The sequence below is a fragment of the Monodon monoceros genome, unplaced genomic scaffold, assembly GCF_005190385.1.
Source record: "Monodon monoceros isolate NGI ecotype Baffin Bay Population unplaced genomic scaffold, NGI_Narwhal_1 Super_Scaffold_7, whole genome shotgun sequence".
NCBI classification, from domain to species: Eukaryota; Metazoa; Chordata; class Mammalia; order Artiodactyla; family Monodontidae; genus Monodon; species Monodon monoceros.
The window spans coordinates 57,870,118-57,889,073 of record NW_021703784.1 but is presented as its reverse complement, the minus strand read 5'-3'; the positions used below and the strand labels follow the sequence as shown (position 1 = coordinate 57,889,073).

Genomic DNA, 18,956 nt, shown 5'->3' with positions numbered 1-18,956 from the left:
AAGTGACTGAACGTACACACGAGGAAGCAGCAACTTGAGGAATGATCAATTCTGGGCCCCTGGGTCCTGCTGTTCACAGCCCCCCATACCTACAGGTGCCCCCAACTCCATCCCGGCCCAAGCTGACTGGCACCTCATCAAACAGCTGCAGCATGATGGTGAGCACATCTGGATGGGCTTTGTCCACCTCATCGAAGAGCACCACAGCGTTGGGGCACTGCTTCAGCTTCTTGGTCAGCTGGCCACCCTCCTCATGGCCGATGTAGCCTGGTGGGGACCCAATAAATTTGGCCACCTGATGGAAGGAAGGAAATAAGTTAGGAAGGCCTTTCTATGCTTTTAGTTTCTAATATGGGACATGCAACGGTAAGATGGCTTTATATACTGTTAAGATTGCCTGTCTCAACAAGGACAATCAGGTTGTCTCTTTGGGTAGAAGGAATCCTGCCGTGATGGGAGAGCAGATGATCTTTTCTGTGTTTACTCTTCAGAGCAAATCATATGCAAAACAGATCAGTGACCCTGCTGTGTACATATGCTCCCCGCAAAGGATAAATCCCAAGGCTGCTGGAATTATCTCAGGCCTAATCGACAAGTCACATCAAAATAGCCAGGCAGAGCCCTGTTGACAGGCTCTCCAAACCACACTTCACCAAGGACTCTCACTCACCTCATGCCGCTCCTGGAACTCAGACATGTCAAGCCTGATGAAACCCTGTGTGGAAACAAGCAGGAGTCCATTTGAAGAAGGCAGGGGGAAGGGTTAAGGAGATCTCAAATATATTCCGGCTTTTAAGCCACACCAAGCCAAGATTTTCTATCCCATTTTCATGATATAGTTTTTTCTGGCTCCTTGCCTCCTTTTTCTGTCCACTCATCCCCCACGATTCCCTCATGCCCTACCTTAATAAACCCAAGTCGCGTTCCTGCCTTAAATCTGGCTTGGAATGTCTCTTTTTTCAGGCTTCTACTGGGTCTGATCACCACGTCATCCACTCATCCCACATTTCCTGAGGGCATACTGTGTGCTGTGTGTGCCAAGCACTGGAGCTATGTCTCTGTTCTCTAGCAGCACCTGAGTGGGGCAGGCTGACATGGACAAAGTCAGTCACCATCAGCGTGGGATCATGATGAGATGGAGGGGAGCAACAAGCACCCAGACAGCTCCATGGTGCCCTCAACTTTGCAAGTCTATGTGGGCACATGCCCCTTTTTCTTTTTTTTTAAGTATAGTTGATTTACAAAGTTGTGTTAGTTTCAGGTGTACAGCAAAGTGATTCAGTTATACATACATACACCCACATACATATATATATTCTTTTTCAGATTCTTTTCCATTATAGATTATTACAAGATATTGAATACAGTTCCCCATGCTATACAGTAGGTCCTTATTACTTACCTTTTTTATATATAGTAGTGTGTATATGTTAATCCCAAACTACTAACTTATCCTCTCCCCCTTCTCCCTTTGTTAACCATGAGTTTGTTTTCTACATCTGAGAGTCTATTTCTGTTTCATAAATAAGTTCATCTGTATCATTCTTTTAGTGTCCACATATAAGTGTACGATACAATATTTGTCTTTCTCTGTCTGACTTACTTCACTTAGTATGATAATCTCTAGGCCCATCCATGTTGCTGCAAATGGCATTATTTCATTCTTTTTTTATGGCTGAGTAGTATTCCATTGTATATATGTACCACATCTTCTTTATCCATTTGTCTGTCGATGGACATTTAGGTTGTTTCCATGTCCTGGCTATTGTAAATAGTGCTGCAATGATCACTGGGCTGCATGTATCTTTTCAAATTGGAGTTTTCATCTTTTCTGGATATATGCCCAGGAGTGGGATTGCTGCGACATACGGTAACTCTATTTTTAGTTTTTTAAGGAACCTCCATACTGCTCTTCACAGTGGCTGCACCAGTTTATTTTTATATTATTTATTTAAAAAAAATTTTTATCACAGTTTTTTAAAAAAAATAAATTTATTTTATTTATTTTTTGGCTGCGTTGGGCCTTCGTTGCTGTGCGCAGGCTTTCTCTAGTTGCGGCGAGCAGGGGCTACTCTGTTGCAGTGTGCAGGTTTCTTATTGCAGTGGCTTCTCTTGTTGTGGAGCATGGGCTCTAGGCACGTGGGCTTCAGTAGTTGTGGCTCGTGGCCTCTAGAGTGCAGGCTAATTGTGGCGCACGGGTCCAGGTGCTCCGCGGCATGTGGGATCTTCCCAGGCCAGGGATCGAACCCGTGTCCCCTGCATTGGCAGGCGGATTCTTAACCACTGCGCCACCAGGGAAGTCCCTACTTTTCTTTTTTTTTTTTTTGCGGTACGCGGGCCTCTCACTGTTGTGGCCTCTCCCGTTGCGGAGCACAGGCTCCGGACGCGCAGGCTCAGCAGCCATGGCTCACGGTCCCAGCCACTCCACGGCATGTGGGATCTTCCTGGACCGGGGCACGAACCCGTGTCCCCTGCATTGGCAGGCAGACTCTCAACCACTGCGCCACCAGGGAAGCCCCCTACTTTTCTTTTAAACTAATAAATCTTTCTCATTTATTTACATGTTTTCACTTAAGAGCTATCCAGAATGTAGCTTGCAGCCCTTCTCTCTCCATGGTTGGGCCTAGGGCAGATTTCCAGGGAACTGGCCCCCTGGGGTGAGGCCCGACCATAATTAGCCCCAGGGGAACAGCACACCCTCTGGAGTGGGATTTGCGAGTTAAAACAAGCAGAATGCCCATGACTTTTCATGAAGAATTTAGGGATTTAGGGCATTATAAGGGCACTCAGAGGCCCTGTCTCTCCACCCAGATCAGGGTTCCCCAGAGACTCCTCAGGCTCCTCTCCTACTGGCACATGCTTCCATCTAAGAGAATGCACCCACTGCCTATGCTTCTCCTGAGAGCTGGGGATGAGGGAGGGCGCGCCAAGACCCTGAGAGGGAGGTAGCTATGTCTGAAATCCAGGCTATACTCTAGTTCGGTTGCTGGCCAGAAATTCAGTCTGTGATGTATTCTATTTTTTTCTCTGTCCTGTCACTCTGTATGTGAGGTATAGGGTGGCAGAAAGAGTCCCAGGCTTGGCTTCCAGCCCCAGTTCTCCACTATCTGTGTGGCCTTGGCTGCCTTCCCTTTTGGAGCTGCAGTTTCTTCCTATATACTCAGGCCCTTATGCCCTCTCGCTGTTTCTCCTTTATGTTATGGCCTGAGGAGAGGACCTAATCCAAGAGGTCGGAAAGGCCTTGGAGAAGTTCTTAAGGTCATGAGGGTGTGTTATCAGAGGACATGGAGCATTAGCCAGCAAGCATCTTCAGAGGGACCCAGGCAGCTCGGCCAAGAGAAACACTGGCTTCAGGAAGCGTGGGAAGATAGACATGGGGAAGCTGGGAGTGCTGCCCAGAGGGAGCAATGAGCTGGAAGCCACGAGATGGGTATCTGGATAATAGGTGACACTCACTGGGCGCTTACTATGTGTCTGGCGATGTTCTAAATAAGCAAGCTATAAAGGGCTTAGAATGTGTGTAAGTCTATGAGATAAAAGTAGTATTATCATTCCCACCTTACAGATGAGAAAACCGAGCCACAGATTAAAGTAACTTGCCCAAGGTCACTCAAGCTTGACAATCTGGCTCAAAGCCTGTGCTCTTAGCCACTATACCCTCCTGCCTCATATTTCCCACTCCATCAATCAGCTGGGCTCTTGGCATCTTCATTTGAAGGGTTCTGAGCTTTGTGTCCAGAACCAGTGTCAATCAATGCCCCAAGGTAACAGGGAGTACAGACTTCAGTGCTCACTTACGCTTATGTCAAATTACCTGGGTTCTTATCCTAGTCCTTCTACTGATTTGCTGAGTAACTCTCAACAAATCTAAGGGCTTGATTTTCTTGGCTAGAATAATTTTGGTTTCAAATGATCTTACCTTAGGGTTATCTAGAAGTGAGGCAACAATAATAACAATTATATCTAACATGCACTGATTGCTTACTATGTGCCAAGAATGGTGTTTAGCATTTTACATCATTATCTCACTTAACCTTCATAACAATCCAATGAGACAGGCACCATTATTGACTCCATTTTACAGATGAGAAAACTGATGTAAACAGAGATCTCAGCCAACTCCACAGAGTAGTTTAGCATTGGACCCAGAGCCCTGCTCTTGATCCCTTCATCATACTGCCACTATAACTGCAGTCGTTAGGGCTTCACCACCCTACTTCAGGATGAAATCACAGAATGCCATTAAGGTTTTTTCTCAAGGATTATTAACCCTAATAATGGGAGTTAACAAAGCTGCTCAATTTGGGAGAAATAGTAGAGGTTAATGAGAGAAAAATAATAAGCTCACAAGTCTGGTAAACAAATTACAGGACTTCCCTGGTGGCGCAGGGGTTAAGAATCCACCTGCCAAGGCAGGGGACACAGGTTTGAGCCCTGGTCTGGGAAGATCTCACATGCCATGGAGCAACTGAGCCCATATGCCACAACTACTGAGCCTTCGAGCCACAACTACTGAGCCTGTGTGCCACAACTACTGAAGCCCACGTGCCTAGAGCCTGTGCTCCGCAACAAGAGAAGCCACCGCAATGAGAAGCCTGCACACTGCAACGAAGAGTAGCCCCCGTGCGCAGCAATGAAGACCCAACACAGCCAAACATAAATAAATAAAAAAAAAGAAATTATAAAAATGTGCAAACAAGTCCTTGACAGGCAGCCAGGTCTGGAGGTATTGTGACTCTTTACAAATGAGGAAACTAAGGATCAGAGAGCGAGAACTCGAATTCAAGTCACCAACTCCCAGGTCAGTGCTCAGTCCTCCTTTACACTGGGCCCTGTACATGACACTTCCCACACATCACTCCGTGGGTCCTGGTGATGTCAGGTACCCTGGTTAGACAGCTTACAGTCCAGAACCCTCAGATTTTGTTTTATTTTTCAATTTTATTTATTTATTTATTTTTGGCTGCGTTGGGTCTTCCCTGCTGCGTGCATGCTTTCTCTAGTTGCCGCGAGCGGGGGCTACTCTTGGTTGCAGTGCATGGGCTTCTCATTGCGGTGGCTTCTCTTGTTGCAGGGCACAGGCTCCAGGCACGTGGGCTTCCGTAGTTGTGGCTCGCAGACTCCAGAGTGCAGGACCAGTAGTTGTGGCGCACGGGCTTCGCTGCTCCGCGGTGTGTGGGAACCTCCCGGACCAGGGCTTGAACCTTTGTCCCCTGCATTGGCAGACGGATCCCCAACCACTGTGCCACCAGGGAAGCCCAGAACCCTCAGATTTTGAAGGCAGGTTTCAAACATGCCTGTTACATGTCCAGAGAATGTCTATGCTAGACATAGATGCTGTAATGAGTTGGTCCTCAGGGCTGGTGAAGGTAGAAGTTTTATAGAAGCAACAACTATGATTTAAAAATAAAATACATGGTTATATTGGGTTTCTCATGCCTCTCATCTCCCTATGTGACATGGGGACAAATGGACAAGTTTATAATCTAGCCTCCTCTTGTGGCTGAGAACAAGAGTTCTGAGAGAAGAGTTGAGAGACTGGATTCTGATTTTACTTCTTCCCCTAACAGGTGACTCTGGATGCTTAACACTGTAGGGTCTCAGTTCTCTCATCTAAAAAGTGGGTCTAATTTAGCATTTATGCTATCTTCCTTATAGGATCAAATAAGACAATGGATGGGAATACTGCTGTGGAAAGTACAGAGTGATGAATAAATATAAGACAAGGGATCAGGCACTTACTGGGTGCTAGAACCTGTGTTCTCTGTGATTCATAGTATCTCACTTGATGCTCACGACAACCTTAGACACAGGACTAATTAGCTTCACTTTGAGGCAAGAGCTGAAACTTAAGAGGGGTAAAGCAACCTGTCTAGGACCAGTAGAACCTGCGCCAAGGAATGGCTGACTCCAGAGCCTGGATCACCCAGGCCACTGACTCCAAGTGGTGACGGTGTTAACTCCGTCTCCTAGGTGAGGCATGTACTGAAGGATGCCATCATCAGCTTTCAGGACACCCTGCACTGGTGGAAATCTGTCTCTTGTTTAGATGCTCCAACTGAAAAATGACTTGCATCATCAGTCTTTTATCAAGCCCCTTCTCCTTTCTACACCAGCAAGTCAGCAGATACCTTCCTTCTACTTCCACTGTGTATGAAGACATATTAAGACAGCTTGGATAAGGAGATTATGATTTGTAATTAAATATTAACCTTTCTGACAGTATTAAAATTAAACCACTCGGAATTCTTCATCCCTAATCAGGTGGTTCCTGCCCATAACTGCATCTTTCCTAATAGTCTTGCTAGTTTATGGCCCTTTCCAGAGTGCTAATTGTTTCAATCGCTGCCAACCTGATGAATTGTCTTAAAAATGCTATTTCGGTTGGAGCATATTAGCATGCCATGCGCTGCTTCTTGCCTGCCTGCCTGCCTGTTGAGTGGGTCTGCTCTAGCTTTGGTTGAGACAGCTCACAGACAGCTACTGGCAGAGTCAGTAGAAGGGGGCTATGAATGTGGCTCAGAAGGACACAGCCTGAGCTACCTTGTTTCTGTGGCTGCCAGGCCCTCAGGGAGGTGGTGAAGGGGGAGCTAGGCAAAAGCAGGAAAGGAGGTGAACAGGACTCTGTTGCTGGCAGTTTGGCTGGCGGAGGCCTGGGCAATTCCTCATCACCTCAGCTGGGGAGGCTTTCCACAGAAAGTAGGCAAGGGCATCCAGGGTCGTGGGCAACCTGTGATGCCTCCACACTGGGAAGGCCAGTAGGAAGAAGAATGTGTGACTTTAAGTTGAAATGTTTCTGCAATCTCCAAGGACTGCTCTGACATTTCTGTCTGTGTGAAAGTATTTCCTGTCAGTCTAGAAAGTCAAACTGAGCAGGCCTTGGAAAGCCAGAGTCTGAACAAGGGGATGGGCACAGCCCTGTCCTATGGAGAATCCAGGCCTCTGGGTCATGGGAAAAAGGAGACTGTGACCACCTCATAGCTTAGGGCATTAAGAAATCACGTTTAAAAGCTCATGTAGAATGGGGCTTCCCTGGTGGCGCAGTGGTTGAGAGTCCGCCTGCCGATGCAGGGGATGCGGGTTCGTGCCCCGGTCTGGGAAGATCCCACATGTCACGGAGCGGCTGGGCCCGTGAGCCATGGCCGCAGAGCCTGCGCGTCCGGAGTCTGTGCTCCGCAACGGGAGAGGCCACAGCAGTGAGAGGCCTGCGTACCGCGAAAAAAAAAAAAAAGTTCATGTAGAAAAGCAAATCCTCTTATTTCTACATTTCTCCTACAGGTCTGAGACTCCCTCTAGCATGGCCTTGATGGCACTGGACAGTAGTGATATGTTTCTAAAGCTGTCTCCCCCTCAAGACTGAGCTCCTCAGGGCAGGGGAGTGTCTTAATGAACGCTGTATTATCAGGATCTAGTACAATACCCGGCACAGAGTAGATGCTTAGAAATGTTGTATAAATGAATCTCACTGGGTTCTCCCAAGTGCCTCAAGAGTCAGGCAGGGCAAGGATTATTCATCCTATTTCACAGATGAAGAAATTGAGGCACAAAGAGGTTGAATAACTTGCCCAAATTCCTGGAGCAATTGGTGGCCAAGTTGGGGCCATAGCTGAGGCCTGCTTCCTGGGCCAGGGCCCATCTTTTTGATTGGCTATTGCTAGATTCAGGGAGCCTAGGATTTTTTGGGCTAGCAGGAGTGGTGAGCTCTCCATGGCCTGCCAATCAGGCGTAGATCCCAGCCCTTACCTTTTTGGCATCTTTGTGCATATATTTGGCTGTCTGCTTGGCCAGTTCTGTTTTTCCTAATAAGAAGGAAAAGAGAAGTGTTGGGTTAGGACCAGATGACTATCTCCTGTGATGAAAGCATATTAGAAATGTATGGATGCTGGAAATAATGTATGTTATGGATGGGAATGTTGAGGCTCAGAGAGGGTCAGTGACTCTCTCAAAGTCACCAAGGGAATTAATGGTAAAACTGGGACCAGAATCAAAGTCTGCATTGCATCTTGATTTTTTTGTGGATGGGGATTGAAGCCTTTTCTCTACAGCAGCATCCTAAGAGTGAGAGGTTGACTCTTACAATCCAGAGCCATCCTGTCCTTTGAAGCCCAGCATAAACCTTGCCTGTCCTAGGAGTACCCTGACTTCCTGGTTCATTGCACTGTATCTCTCTGGACACCCACGGTCTTGCCATCCAGCCAGGCCCTGGAGCCACAGGCCAAATAGAGGCTGGGAGAGGATAAAAAGCACCTCTCCTTGGCTTCACAGCCTTGCCTTGTAACATAAAGAAGGAATGATAATACCGAAGTGGTGGCTCTGAAGGGCCATTTGGCATGATGGTCAAGCCTTTGGAAGTCACTATCTGGTATGGGTCAAGTTCTATAGTATCATGTGAGGTAATGGTAACCTTTTGGGACCCTACATCTGAGGGAGCACCCATGAAGATGCTGAGAGGGGAAGAGGAGGCAATAGATGCATGAAATTCCCTATCAAGACAATGGGAGAGAGAAAAAAAAAAGACAACGGGAGGTGGTGGTGGTGTGGTGGTGGCAGTGGGAAGTATCTGTGAGGGCAGAGAGTGAGGGGGTGAGAATGCCTCAGATAATCCAGCCCAAATGGCTATAAAAATCCCCGACCCATTTCACTGCAACCAATTTTGCTATGCACTTAGCACTGTGCTGGCCATCAGGGGCTTTCTTTAGCTTCCTAGAGGGTTATGTCCCAGGCTACACTAGATAAGGCTGGTGCACTGGGCAGTGGAGGGGTTCAATTCCTAAAGGGCAGCCTCTGGGGTTGCAGAGTGGCTGGACCAGGACTCACAGGACCCCAAGGGCCTGGCCTTCCAGGTGAAGTAGGCCCTGCACCACAGCTTCCAGAGGGAGGGGCATAATTCCAGCTGTTCCTAATGTGACAGATGATCCTCTTGCTGGCTCTGTAATTTGGAGGCAGTTGTTCTGGGAGCTAGATTTGAATGAGAGGTGGGTTGTCTGACTCTGGCCCATAGAAGCTGGGGCTCCCCCAGCTCTCCTTCCCCACAGGCTGATCTATTCCCAGTTACCTATTCCAGATGATCCCAGGAAGAGGAAGACAAGAGGGTGTTCTTCGTCGTACCAGCCATTCTCCTTCCTCCGGATCGCTATGGCCAAACACATAAGACGGGAGGACAGGGAGGGAGGCAGATAAATCAATGACACAAAAGGCAGGATAATTATCACTAAGTATACAATATGTTTTACTGCTCTGTGCCCACTCAAAGTCCTCACTACCATTAGTGCTGCCTAATCTGATTAGCTGGCAAGGCCCCTAGAGACACCTAATCAGGTTAGCATGGATTTGGAAAGCTGCCCAGAGCAGATTTCGGATAAAGTTTTCCAGGATGAGCACTCAGCGTTGCCAAGGAAACTGAAAGGCGGGTGGATGGTGAATGAAGGTGAAGGGGGTGGGGGGCTGGTGAAGGAGAATTTGAGAGGAACTTTAGCTCTCCACTGGTAACCCATCTACTCACCACTGGTGGGAGTCTAAGCCTGCCCCTATGCAAATGGGAGAGGCAGAAGCCCATGGCAGGCCCTTGGGGATCTGGGGTGTGAGCTCTGAACTCTTTCCCATTTGGGGGAACTAAGGTCTCATCTGCTGTTAGGAAATACAGCCAAATGCACTTTCTGGAAGCCAATGAAGGGTAGTGTGGAGCTCAGGGCATGGAAGGGTGAGCCACCTGGTTAGCACCTGCACCAACATGGCCTCCACTGGGCAGAGGTAGGGGAACGGGAATAAACACGTACTAGGTTCCCCTGGGCTCAGCTCTGCTAGAGTGAGTGCTAACCTCTCCTCTTCAAGGGTTCTATGTGCAAGATGAGGAAATTAAGTGCCCAACCACAGAGTGGGAGAGTCAGGCTCAGAAGCATCGCTCAAGTATAAGAGTAGGAACGGAATGAGGAAGAACAATCAGAAGAATCATTTATTAAACATGCTATCTGCTAGGCCCAATGGAAAAATCGCCAACATTTTATTACTCAAGACCCATACCCTGAGTGGAAAATATTATTTTCAACTCCATCATACTGAACAGGAAACTGAAACAAGAGATAAAGAGATCTGCCCAAGTCACACAACTAGTAGATTACCAGCTGACTGGTGGAGATGGTAGAGTTGCATCTCTAAACCTGTCTTCTTTTTTTGTCACATATGGTTACTTACAAAAGCTAGTATCAATTTGGGTTGCCATAAACGGAAACATGGCCGTCAGAAGAAGGAAGGGGAGAGACCATTGTGCAATGTCAAGGTCATCCTGCAGATGGAACAGCATATATGGTCTGGTCCCCAGAGCGTTGAGGGGAGATGAGCAAAAGGATATATGTCAGAGGACAAGGCATGGAAACCAAGTCAATGGAGGAAGAGTTGACAGTCTTAGGGAAGCATCGTCCATTCTTGAGGTGCAAAGATCCTAAATGCTATACTGTGTGGTATAATCTGTGTGGTTGGGTTTCAAAGAAGCGGCTGGAGAGATCAGGGAAGGCTTTTGGAAGAAGTGGGACTGATGACAGATCACAGAGACTGGGTGGGATCTGGAGGGGGCAAATGCAGCAGCATGACAGAGGTGGAGACAGGAATGAACATGAGTACTTGTGGGTGGGATCAGATCAAAGAGGTCTCGAATCCCTGTCTTAGGAGTTCAGGTCCACACTGTGGGCTTTCTCACCTCAATCTCTAATGCTTCTACCTAAGATACTTTCTAGTTCTGGCCTCAGCAGAAAAAAAAAACTGTGCAACCTCATGGACACCAGACTAGCCACTCTGCCTGCCCGGGAGATACTCCCTGAGACTCCTGAGAGGGGCCTGAGAAAACACTCAGTCTAACCTCTCCCTTGGGCTAGGTCTCAGATCATCTCTAAACTGACTGGCTTGGTCCTCTGGAAGGCCTGGCCATGATGGGAATCCACAGGCCTCATAGGTATCTGAAGGCTGCGGATGAAGATGGAGAAGTCCCAGCCTGGTGAGAGGGAGCCCCCAATGTCCTGACAGAAACAAGACCCTGTGGATGGGGGTATTTGGGGAGGTGGAGATACTGTAAAATGGCAAAGGCTAGACTTCTGTGAACATTATGTGTGGATGTGTGCTGAGGCAAGGGTGAGAGAAGGGGTTATATGAAAGGAGTCACACTCTTCCAAAAGTTGGCTAAGTTGAGAATCTAGGTTGGAAAGAAGCTGAGCAAAAACTGGATTCAGGCTTCATGGGGGTATTTGGGGAGGCAAAAGTATCCAGGCATCACTCAGACAGGTGGCCTGGGGGACCAGGGTTCCCCAGGTGTCATGAACCTGAGGCTCTGATCTTGACTTCTCTTTCAGGAAGCTTCCCAGCCCACCAAGAGCTGCATGCCTCTGGGCTATGCAGTTCAAAAACACCATGGAGAATGCGGAATTGGATTACGCCAGGGGCCATCTTTCCCCCCTTCTTTTCTAATAATGCACCTGGGAGAGAGCTCTTTATAATGCCAAGCAGACTCCACTGCACAGCTGTCCCTGGTCAATTCTGCCAGACCCAGGGCATGAGTCTGGGGTGGGCTTGATCCGGGCTCCCCGTGAAACAGGCAAAATGCCAACCATTAAACAATTACAACTCTGGATATTTCTAATAATATCTGAAGAGAAAAATGGCCAAGCAGATGGCGTCCGACAGAATGAAAAATGGAAGCAGCTATGAAAGACTGGGGAAGGTGGGCCCTGGGGTGTGTGGTTGGCAGGGTGGCTGAGGACCAAGGCTGGGTGCCTCAGGGTTCTGTCAGGCTGGGGCAGAGGCTGGGACAGACAGAGACCTGGATAGGCCCATTTGGGATGTGGCCACAGGTATTGGTGCTCTGTGGACAAGCAAATGCAGCAACTTCCTCTGCTAGCACTTCAGAGTCTGTAAAGAACTTCTGTAGACATAACTTCATTTGAGGCTGGTTATGAACCCATGAGGCTGGCAGGCAGGTAACTTGATTCCCATTTTACAGACGAGGAAATATATATAAAGAAGTTAGGTGACCTGCTCAAGACTACACAGGTAAATAAGTGAACCTGGGCTTTAACCCTGGCTCTGGCTAGCTCCTGAGCATGAACTGGTGCTTCAGGAGTTTAGAGAAAGGAGTTGGCTCTCCCCTACCACAACATCTCCTCATTCCCTCGCCTCACCTGGAAAGCCACCGCACTGCAGTCTTCCAGTCTGGCTGGCTCAGCCATTCCATACATGGTCTCAGGAGCCCCTGCCCCTGACCATATCCTGACCACTGCTCTCTGGGCTTGAGATGGTGTCAGGTCCCCTGAGCAGGCAGCTCAGCCCCTTCCCTGGCCAGTCCCATCTCTGAAAGCTCCAACAGGTTTGGCAGCCTCTCCACATGCTGAGCCAGCTCCAGGGCTCCTTGCTGGGTTCTTCCCCTTACCAGAACGTCTTCTCCTGACCATGTCAACCACTACCAGACCATCCTAACTTTCACCTGCAACAACTCTTTCCTGTTTATTCCACCACATCACATCTGCTCCATTAACTCCTATGTTCATCTATGGGGCAGTATGATGGAGAGGGCAGGAGTTGCAGGACCTAGTTTGGAGTCCTGGCTCTGCCACATATTAGTTGATTGACTTTGAGTAAAACACTTACTGATTTAGAGGCTTGGTTTCTTCATCTATAAAATGGGAAGAGCCATACATGCTCAGTCAGCCCCACATGAAGATTAAAATGAGTTAATGGCTATAGTATAGTATAGTTAATGGCTATAAGTTGCAAAGAATGGAATAATAATAAAAATAATGGTAGTCATAGCAGCAGTAGTGGCAGCTGCCATTAGCTTTGCTATTTTACAGACCTCTCTTTCATCCTTACAATAATTCAGAGAAGTAGACATTACCTCCATTTCACAGAAGAAGAGACTGAGGCTCAAAGGGGGGCAGTGGAACAGGTTTCATCTGTCTCTGCCCTCGTATCAGGGGGAGGGTGTGCCTCAACCTGTGTATTCCGTGGGTGCATGTGCTAGGCATTCTATTTCCTGAGGGAGTCTTGCCCATCACTGGTTTAATGTGTGCTGACTAAATGAATTAATTCTTGGTTTTTCTGGAATCACAAGGGGAAAAGAAAAGACACTTCAACTCCCATTTTATAGAGAAGAGTGAGGCCTGGACCCAAGAGTCTCTTATGGCTTCAACTGGTTACTACTACTACTACTACTACTACTACTACTACTACTACCCTTGGGTGAATAAGGTTTCCACTCTCTTCTTAACCTCTCTCCAGGGAGCCTTATTCATTTGCTCAGCAAAAAAGCTCTGTGTTGAGTGCTGGGGCACCTACAAAGAAGCCTAAAACAAGGTTTGTGCCTTTTGGTTGAACGCTGCTATGAAAACTGTGGGTTCCAAGTGGGATGGGAGCAACTGGGAGAAGTGTGGGAAGAGCCATTTGTGCCTGAAGTATGAGGGAGAGATGGCCAGGCAGTCTGGGTATGAAGGGACATTCCAGAGGAAAGCCCTGGTGTGTGCAAAACCAAAGTGAGACAAAAGTACTGCCTCCTCCTCCCATGCCAGGCCTTTGCCTCCATCTAGCTCAAGGTTCCGGGGGAGTCTGGGCAGGCTGACTCTTCTTTCCTGATAAGTTCTGGTGATGCAGTGGGAGAGATTTTTTTAACCTAACTGGAACATGTTTGTTCCATGCTTGTGCCACCTCCTAGGGAAACCTGTCCTTCAGAGGGACTCCATGGCTGAGTCATCTAAATGTCTATTTGCAATTTCCTATCTAAGCTTATAGGTTCGAGGAGCACAGCTCAAGAAGTATCTGCTGACTGAGTGGATACTGGTGCCTTGGGTTTGGTGGATGATGAGAGACAGTTCTCTTCTTAGTCTGTAAAGATTAGTCTTTCTGAAGACAAACTATTGCTACTAAGGGGTTACATATTAAAATTGCAAAAAACAGCTTTTGTTGAGCCCACCCATTATATGTGCCTATGTGCATGCTGTGAGGTAAGGGATCCCTGAAGGGAAGATTGACACCCTTCCAGAAAGAGGCTGAGATCAGAATCTGTGCTGAGGAGAGGCAGAACGTCAAGATGGTCTCAGACTTTGTTCATTTGAGTTCACTTGAGTTCAACCTTTTACACACCTGTGTACCAACCTGGGGAAACAGATCTGAATGAGAGGTAGTTCCTGACCTTGGGAGGGAGAAAGACCACTGATGCCATGTGGTAAGTTCAGTTCTAAAAGATGTCCACAGGAAGCCCAGAGAAAGGGCCCTGCACCCAGGTGGAGGGCTAAGGAAGGCTTCCTGGAGGAGGCCTGGGTGTTGAGGGTCCCGGCAAGTGAGTGGAAGGGCAGGGCAGTCCAGACAATAAGAATGGCAGGCGCACAGGAGGGACACCTGAAGTGGTGAGGTGGGGAAGTGGAACTGTAAGAAGTTTTCTAAATCAGTCACTGCCTCTCTACAACTCAGGGATGACCTGGATGTATTTCTCAGATTAGAAACAGGACTCCAAGGGAGGGTCCAGAAAGGTGCAGTGCTTAGGAAGATTACATTTTTGGATTAGTCAAAGAGGGACGTGGAGCACAAGACAGGATGGTGCACCTACTGTGTGCACATGGCTGATGTTGAGATTCTGAATTCGGGCCAGACCTTGGAAGAGCAGTCAAGGTGGTAGAGCTTCCCGGGGGAGTTCATGGGCTTGAGTCAACTGGGACCAGATGCAATGGGCTCTGGGGACAGGCCCCTGGTCAGAAGAAGCGACAGGGTGTGCAGGATGACCTGCTGCCCAGAAAAAGCTTCTTGGAGCAGGTCTGGGGAAAAGGGGTCAAAGGCTGAGTAGTATGGGTGTTGTAATTAACTATTTCGCTACAGTCACATTCCTAGTATGCTTGTGAACAACTAGAAAGCAGGCTTACAGCTTCTCTTCTTTCCTCAGAGCACATCAGAGATGGACAAAGGGCCATACCAAAATAATTAATCTGACAAACTTCACTAAGCATCTACTTCAAGCAGAGCACTGTGCCAGGACATGGGAAAACAAAAATGATTCAGTCATGGTCTCTGCCCTCAGGAGTCTACAGTCTATTGCTCCTGAACTGAGTTAGGCTAAGTAAAAACCAGCCCAAGTGTGGGAGGTGGGCAGGGCTGGGGTGGGGAAGGGGCCAGAAGAAAGGGAATTACAAGCAGAGGGGGCAGCATCAACAAATGCAGGCAGGAGATCAACATAGCACATGCGGGGCAGCAGAAGCAGCCGTTTTGTGCAGTGCCAGGTGGGGACGGGTGGGGGCAACCGAGGAGGGGGAGCAGCAGGGGTGGGCCCTGTGTGCCAGGCTAGGGCAGCCACTCAAAGATTTTAAACAGGTTTTTTTTTTTTTTTCCCCCTACACTTTACAAAGCTCACTCTAGCTGGGGAGAAGTGATTACAGGGAAAGAAAAGGAGGCAGAGACACCAGTGAGGAGGCCACTGCTTGGTTCACATGGGAGATACTGAGGTCCTGAGCTGGGGCAGCGGTATTAGGAACAGAGGGGAGAAGAACAGAGAGTTACAATGATAGAACTTGATGGGCTGTGAGGGGTGAGGGGGAGGGAAGGACCAAGGAAACACCTAAGTTTCTATTTAGGAGACCAGGGAACGGTAGTGCCTTTACTGAGACAGGAACATGGGAGGAGGGTGGGTTGGAGGAGGGGGGCGGAGTGTAGCTCTGAATGGGCTGAATAGACAACTGCTTGCGTTTCTGAGGATGGTGGGGCACAGAGGCTCTGAGCTCCCAGGAGGTCTGCCCAGTAGAACAGGCATCCTCCCCTTCCCCATGTTCAAGAACGGCTCTGCATTCTGGATGGAGAGCTTCCCTTTCAATGTCAGTGCTCTGGCTTGTGGTCTGTAGGTTGGTCCTGCTTTGGCTCCAGTGACCCCAGAAGACCAGAGAGGCCATGGGGGCCTGGGTTGTGGGGCTGGTGCTTTATCTCCTCCATTTGTAAGGCGGTAACTGTGCGCCAGCCTTGCTAGAAGCCCTGCAGCTGGGGATCACACTGATAAATTCACTGTATTACTTTGCACAAATCAATATCCCAGCACTTACCAGGGGTTGATGTGACCGAAATTGGTTTCAGTCAATTCGTGAGGGTAATAAATGGCCATTTATCAAATCAATTCATTCTGCGGCACTTCTCTGCCTGCCCATCCTCGTGGTACCCCTGGGGTGCCAGGCTCCACCCAGCCAGCCCCCAGCACATATCTGACACTAGCCTAGAGGACTCAGGGAGGTCTGGCCTACCCTCTAGATCCGCCTCCCTCTCCTGCACCTACTTCAGTCTTGAGGTCCTGAGGCACTGGCTGCTGCTTACCTGCCACAAATTCCAACCCAAAGAGCGCCTCATGCTTCACCTGAGTTGGCAGCCGAACACAATCTATTATCAGTGTGATCCCTGGCTGTAGGGCCTCTAGCAAGGTGGGTGCACAGTTACTGCCTTACAAATGGAAGAGAACATACCAACCCCTCAGCCCAGGCCATCCATGGCCTCTGTATCTTTTCCAGCATCACTGGAGCCATAGCAGGGTCAACCTACATACCACAGGACAAAGATCTGCCTCCAGATCTGAGGCAGTTCGGGTGACAGAACAGAGCTTTGGGTAGAAGGAAGCACTCGGGGCAGACATTCTGACAGCTCCTAGGAGGTGGGGAGTGGAATCATCTACTCCTGCTCTGGGCCAAGGGCAGGGACAGACAAGGTGATGTAGGACCAGGGGAAGAGGCCAGTCTGGGGCTAGGACTAGGGATAAGTCCCGGGTTGAAGGAAATAACTGTGGGCCTGACCTATAGAGCACAGTACCCAACCCTAGGTGGTAAACATCTTGAGGAAGGGGACTAGATTTTGTTGAGTGCTATCTGGTACACGCTGGAAGGAGCACGTGCTTTACAGTCCAACAGTCCTGGATTTGGCTCCCCGGTACAGAGATGAGGAAACTGATGCTCAAAGAAGCTGAATGACCAGCCTGAGCTGCACAGCTGGTAAGTGGCCCACCTACGATTTGAGCCCTGGTTGATCCTCCCTCTCCCCCCAGCTACTTCCCGGAGCTTCATAGCTTATGGGCTTGAGAAGCTGGTGAGTAGCAGGAGGTAAGAGGAGCAGGCAACCTGCTGGGAAAGGGCTGTGTAAGAAGTGGGGGGAAAATATCATGATGGCAGCTGCAGTTCTGGCCCAAGTGGACATGGGACTCCAGCAGGATATGCTTTCTCAGATCTCTGCTAGGTCACCTGTCTCTCCCATGGGCTCCTCCTCCTCTCTTCTCCAAGAGTTCCCAGGTCTCCTTTCCCTCTACCTCAGACACAGAGTGGGGTGTTGCCACCTCCAAGGTGGTGGCTGAGGGTGGCTGTCTGTATCCAGACCCAAAAGGGCAGCCTGGTGTGGTCTGGGCCTGAGTAGCAGAAACTTGTGTATTCATAAAAGCTTTCCCTGGCTCCTGTGTGTGCCTGCAGGCAGCCTTCTGACCTCTAGCTGGTGAGGCAGCTCTGGTCTATGGGCTGGTTTTTTTTTTTTTTAATTAATTAATTAATTTTGGTTGTACTGGGTCTTCTTAGTTGTGGCAGGTGGGCTCCTTAGTTGCAGCTTGCTGGCTCCTTAGTTGTGGCAAGTGTGCTCCTTAGTTGCGGCATGTGAATTCTTAGTTGCGGCATGCATGTGGGCTCTAGTTCCCTGACCAGGGATTGAACCCGGGCCCCCTGCATTGGGAGCACGGAGTCTTACCCACTGTGCCACCAGGGAAGTCCCTATGGGCTCCTCTTATTCACTGATGGTCAGGCCCCTGATGAGGGGCTCACGATCCTACTGGTGTGTGAGGCATCTGGTGAATACTTGCAAAAACGAAGTTGATGACAGATATAATGAGAAATTAACAGTCCCACTGGTGTGTGAGGATGATGGAGATTGGGCTGGGCTTGGTGTGTCACAGGGGTGACTGCCTTCATTGTTCAATGACTCCTCTAATAGGTTTCCTAGGGCTGACAAGGCCACTCCAGAATGTTCCAGAGGGGCACCACAATTTCAGACTCATATCTCCTTTTACTGGCGAGAACTGGTGCTGGCCTTGGCAGTCGCTGGGCTGCATCTGGTGGGACTAGATGCAGCACCAGATGCAACATGTGAGTGGGACTGACCACGACATCACAGGGAAGAGGTTTTTAATTTTCTTTTTTTTTTTTTTGGCCAAGCCACGTGGCATGCGGGATCCCAGTCCCTGACCAGGGATTGAACCTGCACCCTCTGCAGTGGAAGCGCAGAGTCCTAACCACTGGACCTCCAGGGAAGTACCGGAAAGAAGTTTTTAAACTTGAGCTGAGCATCAGATTGCCTGCAGGGCCTGTTAAAACACAGATTTCTGGGGAATTCCCTGGGGGCCCAGTGGTTAGGACTCTGCTTTCACTGCCGAGGGCCTGGGTTCAATCCTTGGTCGGAGAACTAAGATCCCATAAGCTGCATGGCATGGCCAAAAAAATAAATTAAAAAATAACCCCCAAAAACAAAACCCACAGATTTCTGGGGCCCCCTGCGAGAACTTCTTATTCCATAGGTCTGGGCTGAGGCCTCAGATCTACATTTCCAACAAGTTCCCAGAGGATGCTGGTGCTGCTGGTCCAGAGACCACTTTGAGAACCACTGCCCTGGGGGATACCCCTTGTCTAGGCCAGGCATAGGGTTCCACTGACCTTACCTCACCTGTCTGAGGTCACCCTCAGGGAGTCATGTGCCTGAGTAGAGGAACAATAGTGAGGCCACCATTCTAAGCAGAATCTCAGTTTGATATATCTCTCTAGTGGGATCTGCATGGGGAGGAGGGCCATTAGATTAGGAGTTACACCAGCAGGCAGTCTAGCTCCCGGGGGTCAAAGTATCGGACATAAAGAACTTCTGAGGTGGAGAAGAAGGCACTCAAGACTTGTTCAGAATATTTTCCCCAAAATTGAACCAGCTGCTGACAAATT

General features: G+C 48.9%; 1 protein-coding gene across 1 annotated transcript in view; it reads right to left on the bottom strand.

Moving 5' to 3' along the window:
- Positions 1–18,956, bottom strand: part of CLPB (ClpB homolog, mitochondrial AAA ATPase chaperonin) — a 145,562-nt gene that overhangs the window by 7,894 nt on the left and 118,712 nt on the right. Inside the window, exons 8-11 of the mRNA XM_029208953.1 lie at positions 9,056–9,133; positions 7,744–7,799; positions 671–715; positions 134–295 (exon numbers count right to left, since the gene is read on the bottom strand). Coding sequence (XP_029064786.1) covers positions 134–295; positions 671–715; positions 7,744–7,799; positions 9,056–9,133 — 341 coding nt within the window. The remainder of the gene's footprint in view (positions 1–133; positions 296–670; positions 716–7,743; positions 7,800–9,055; positions 9,134–18,956) is intronic.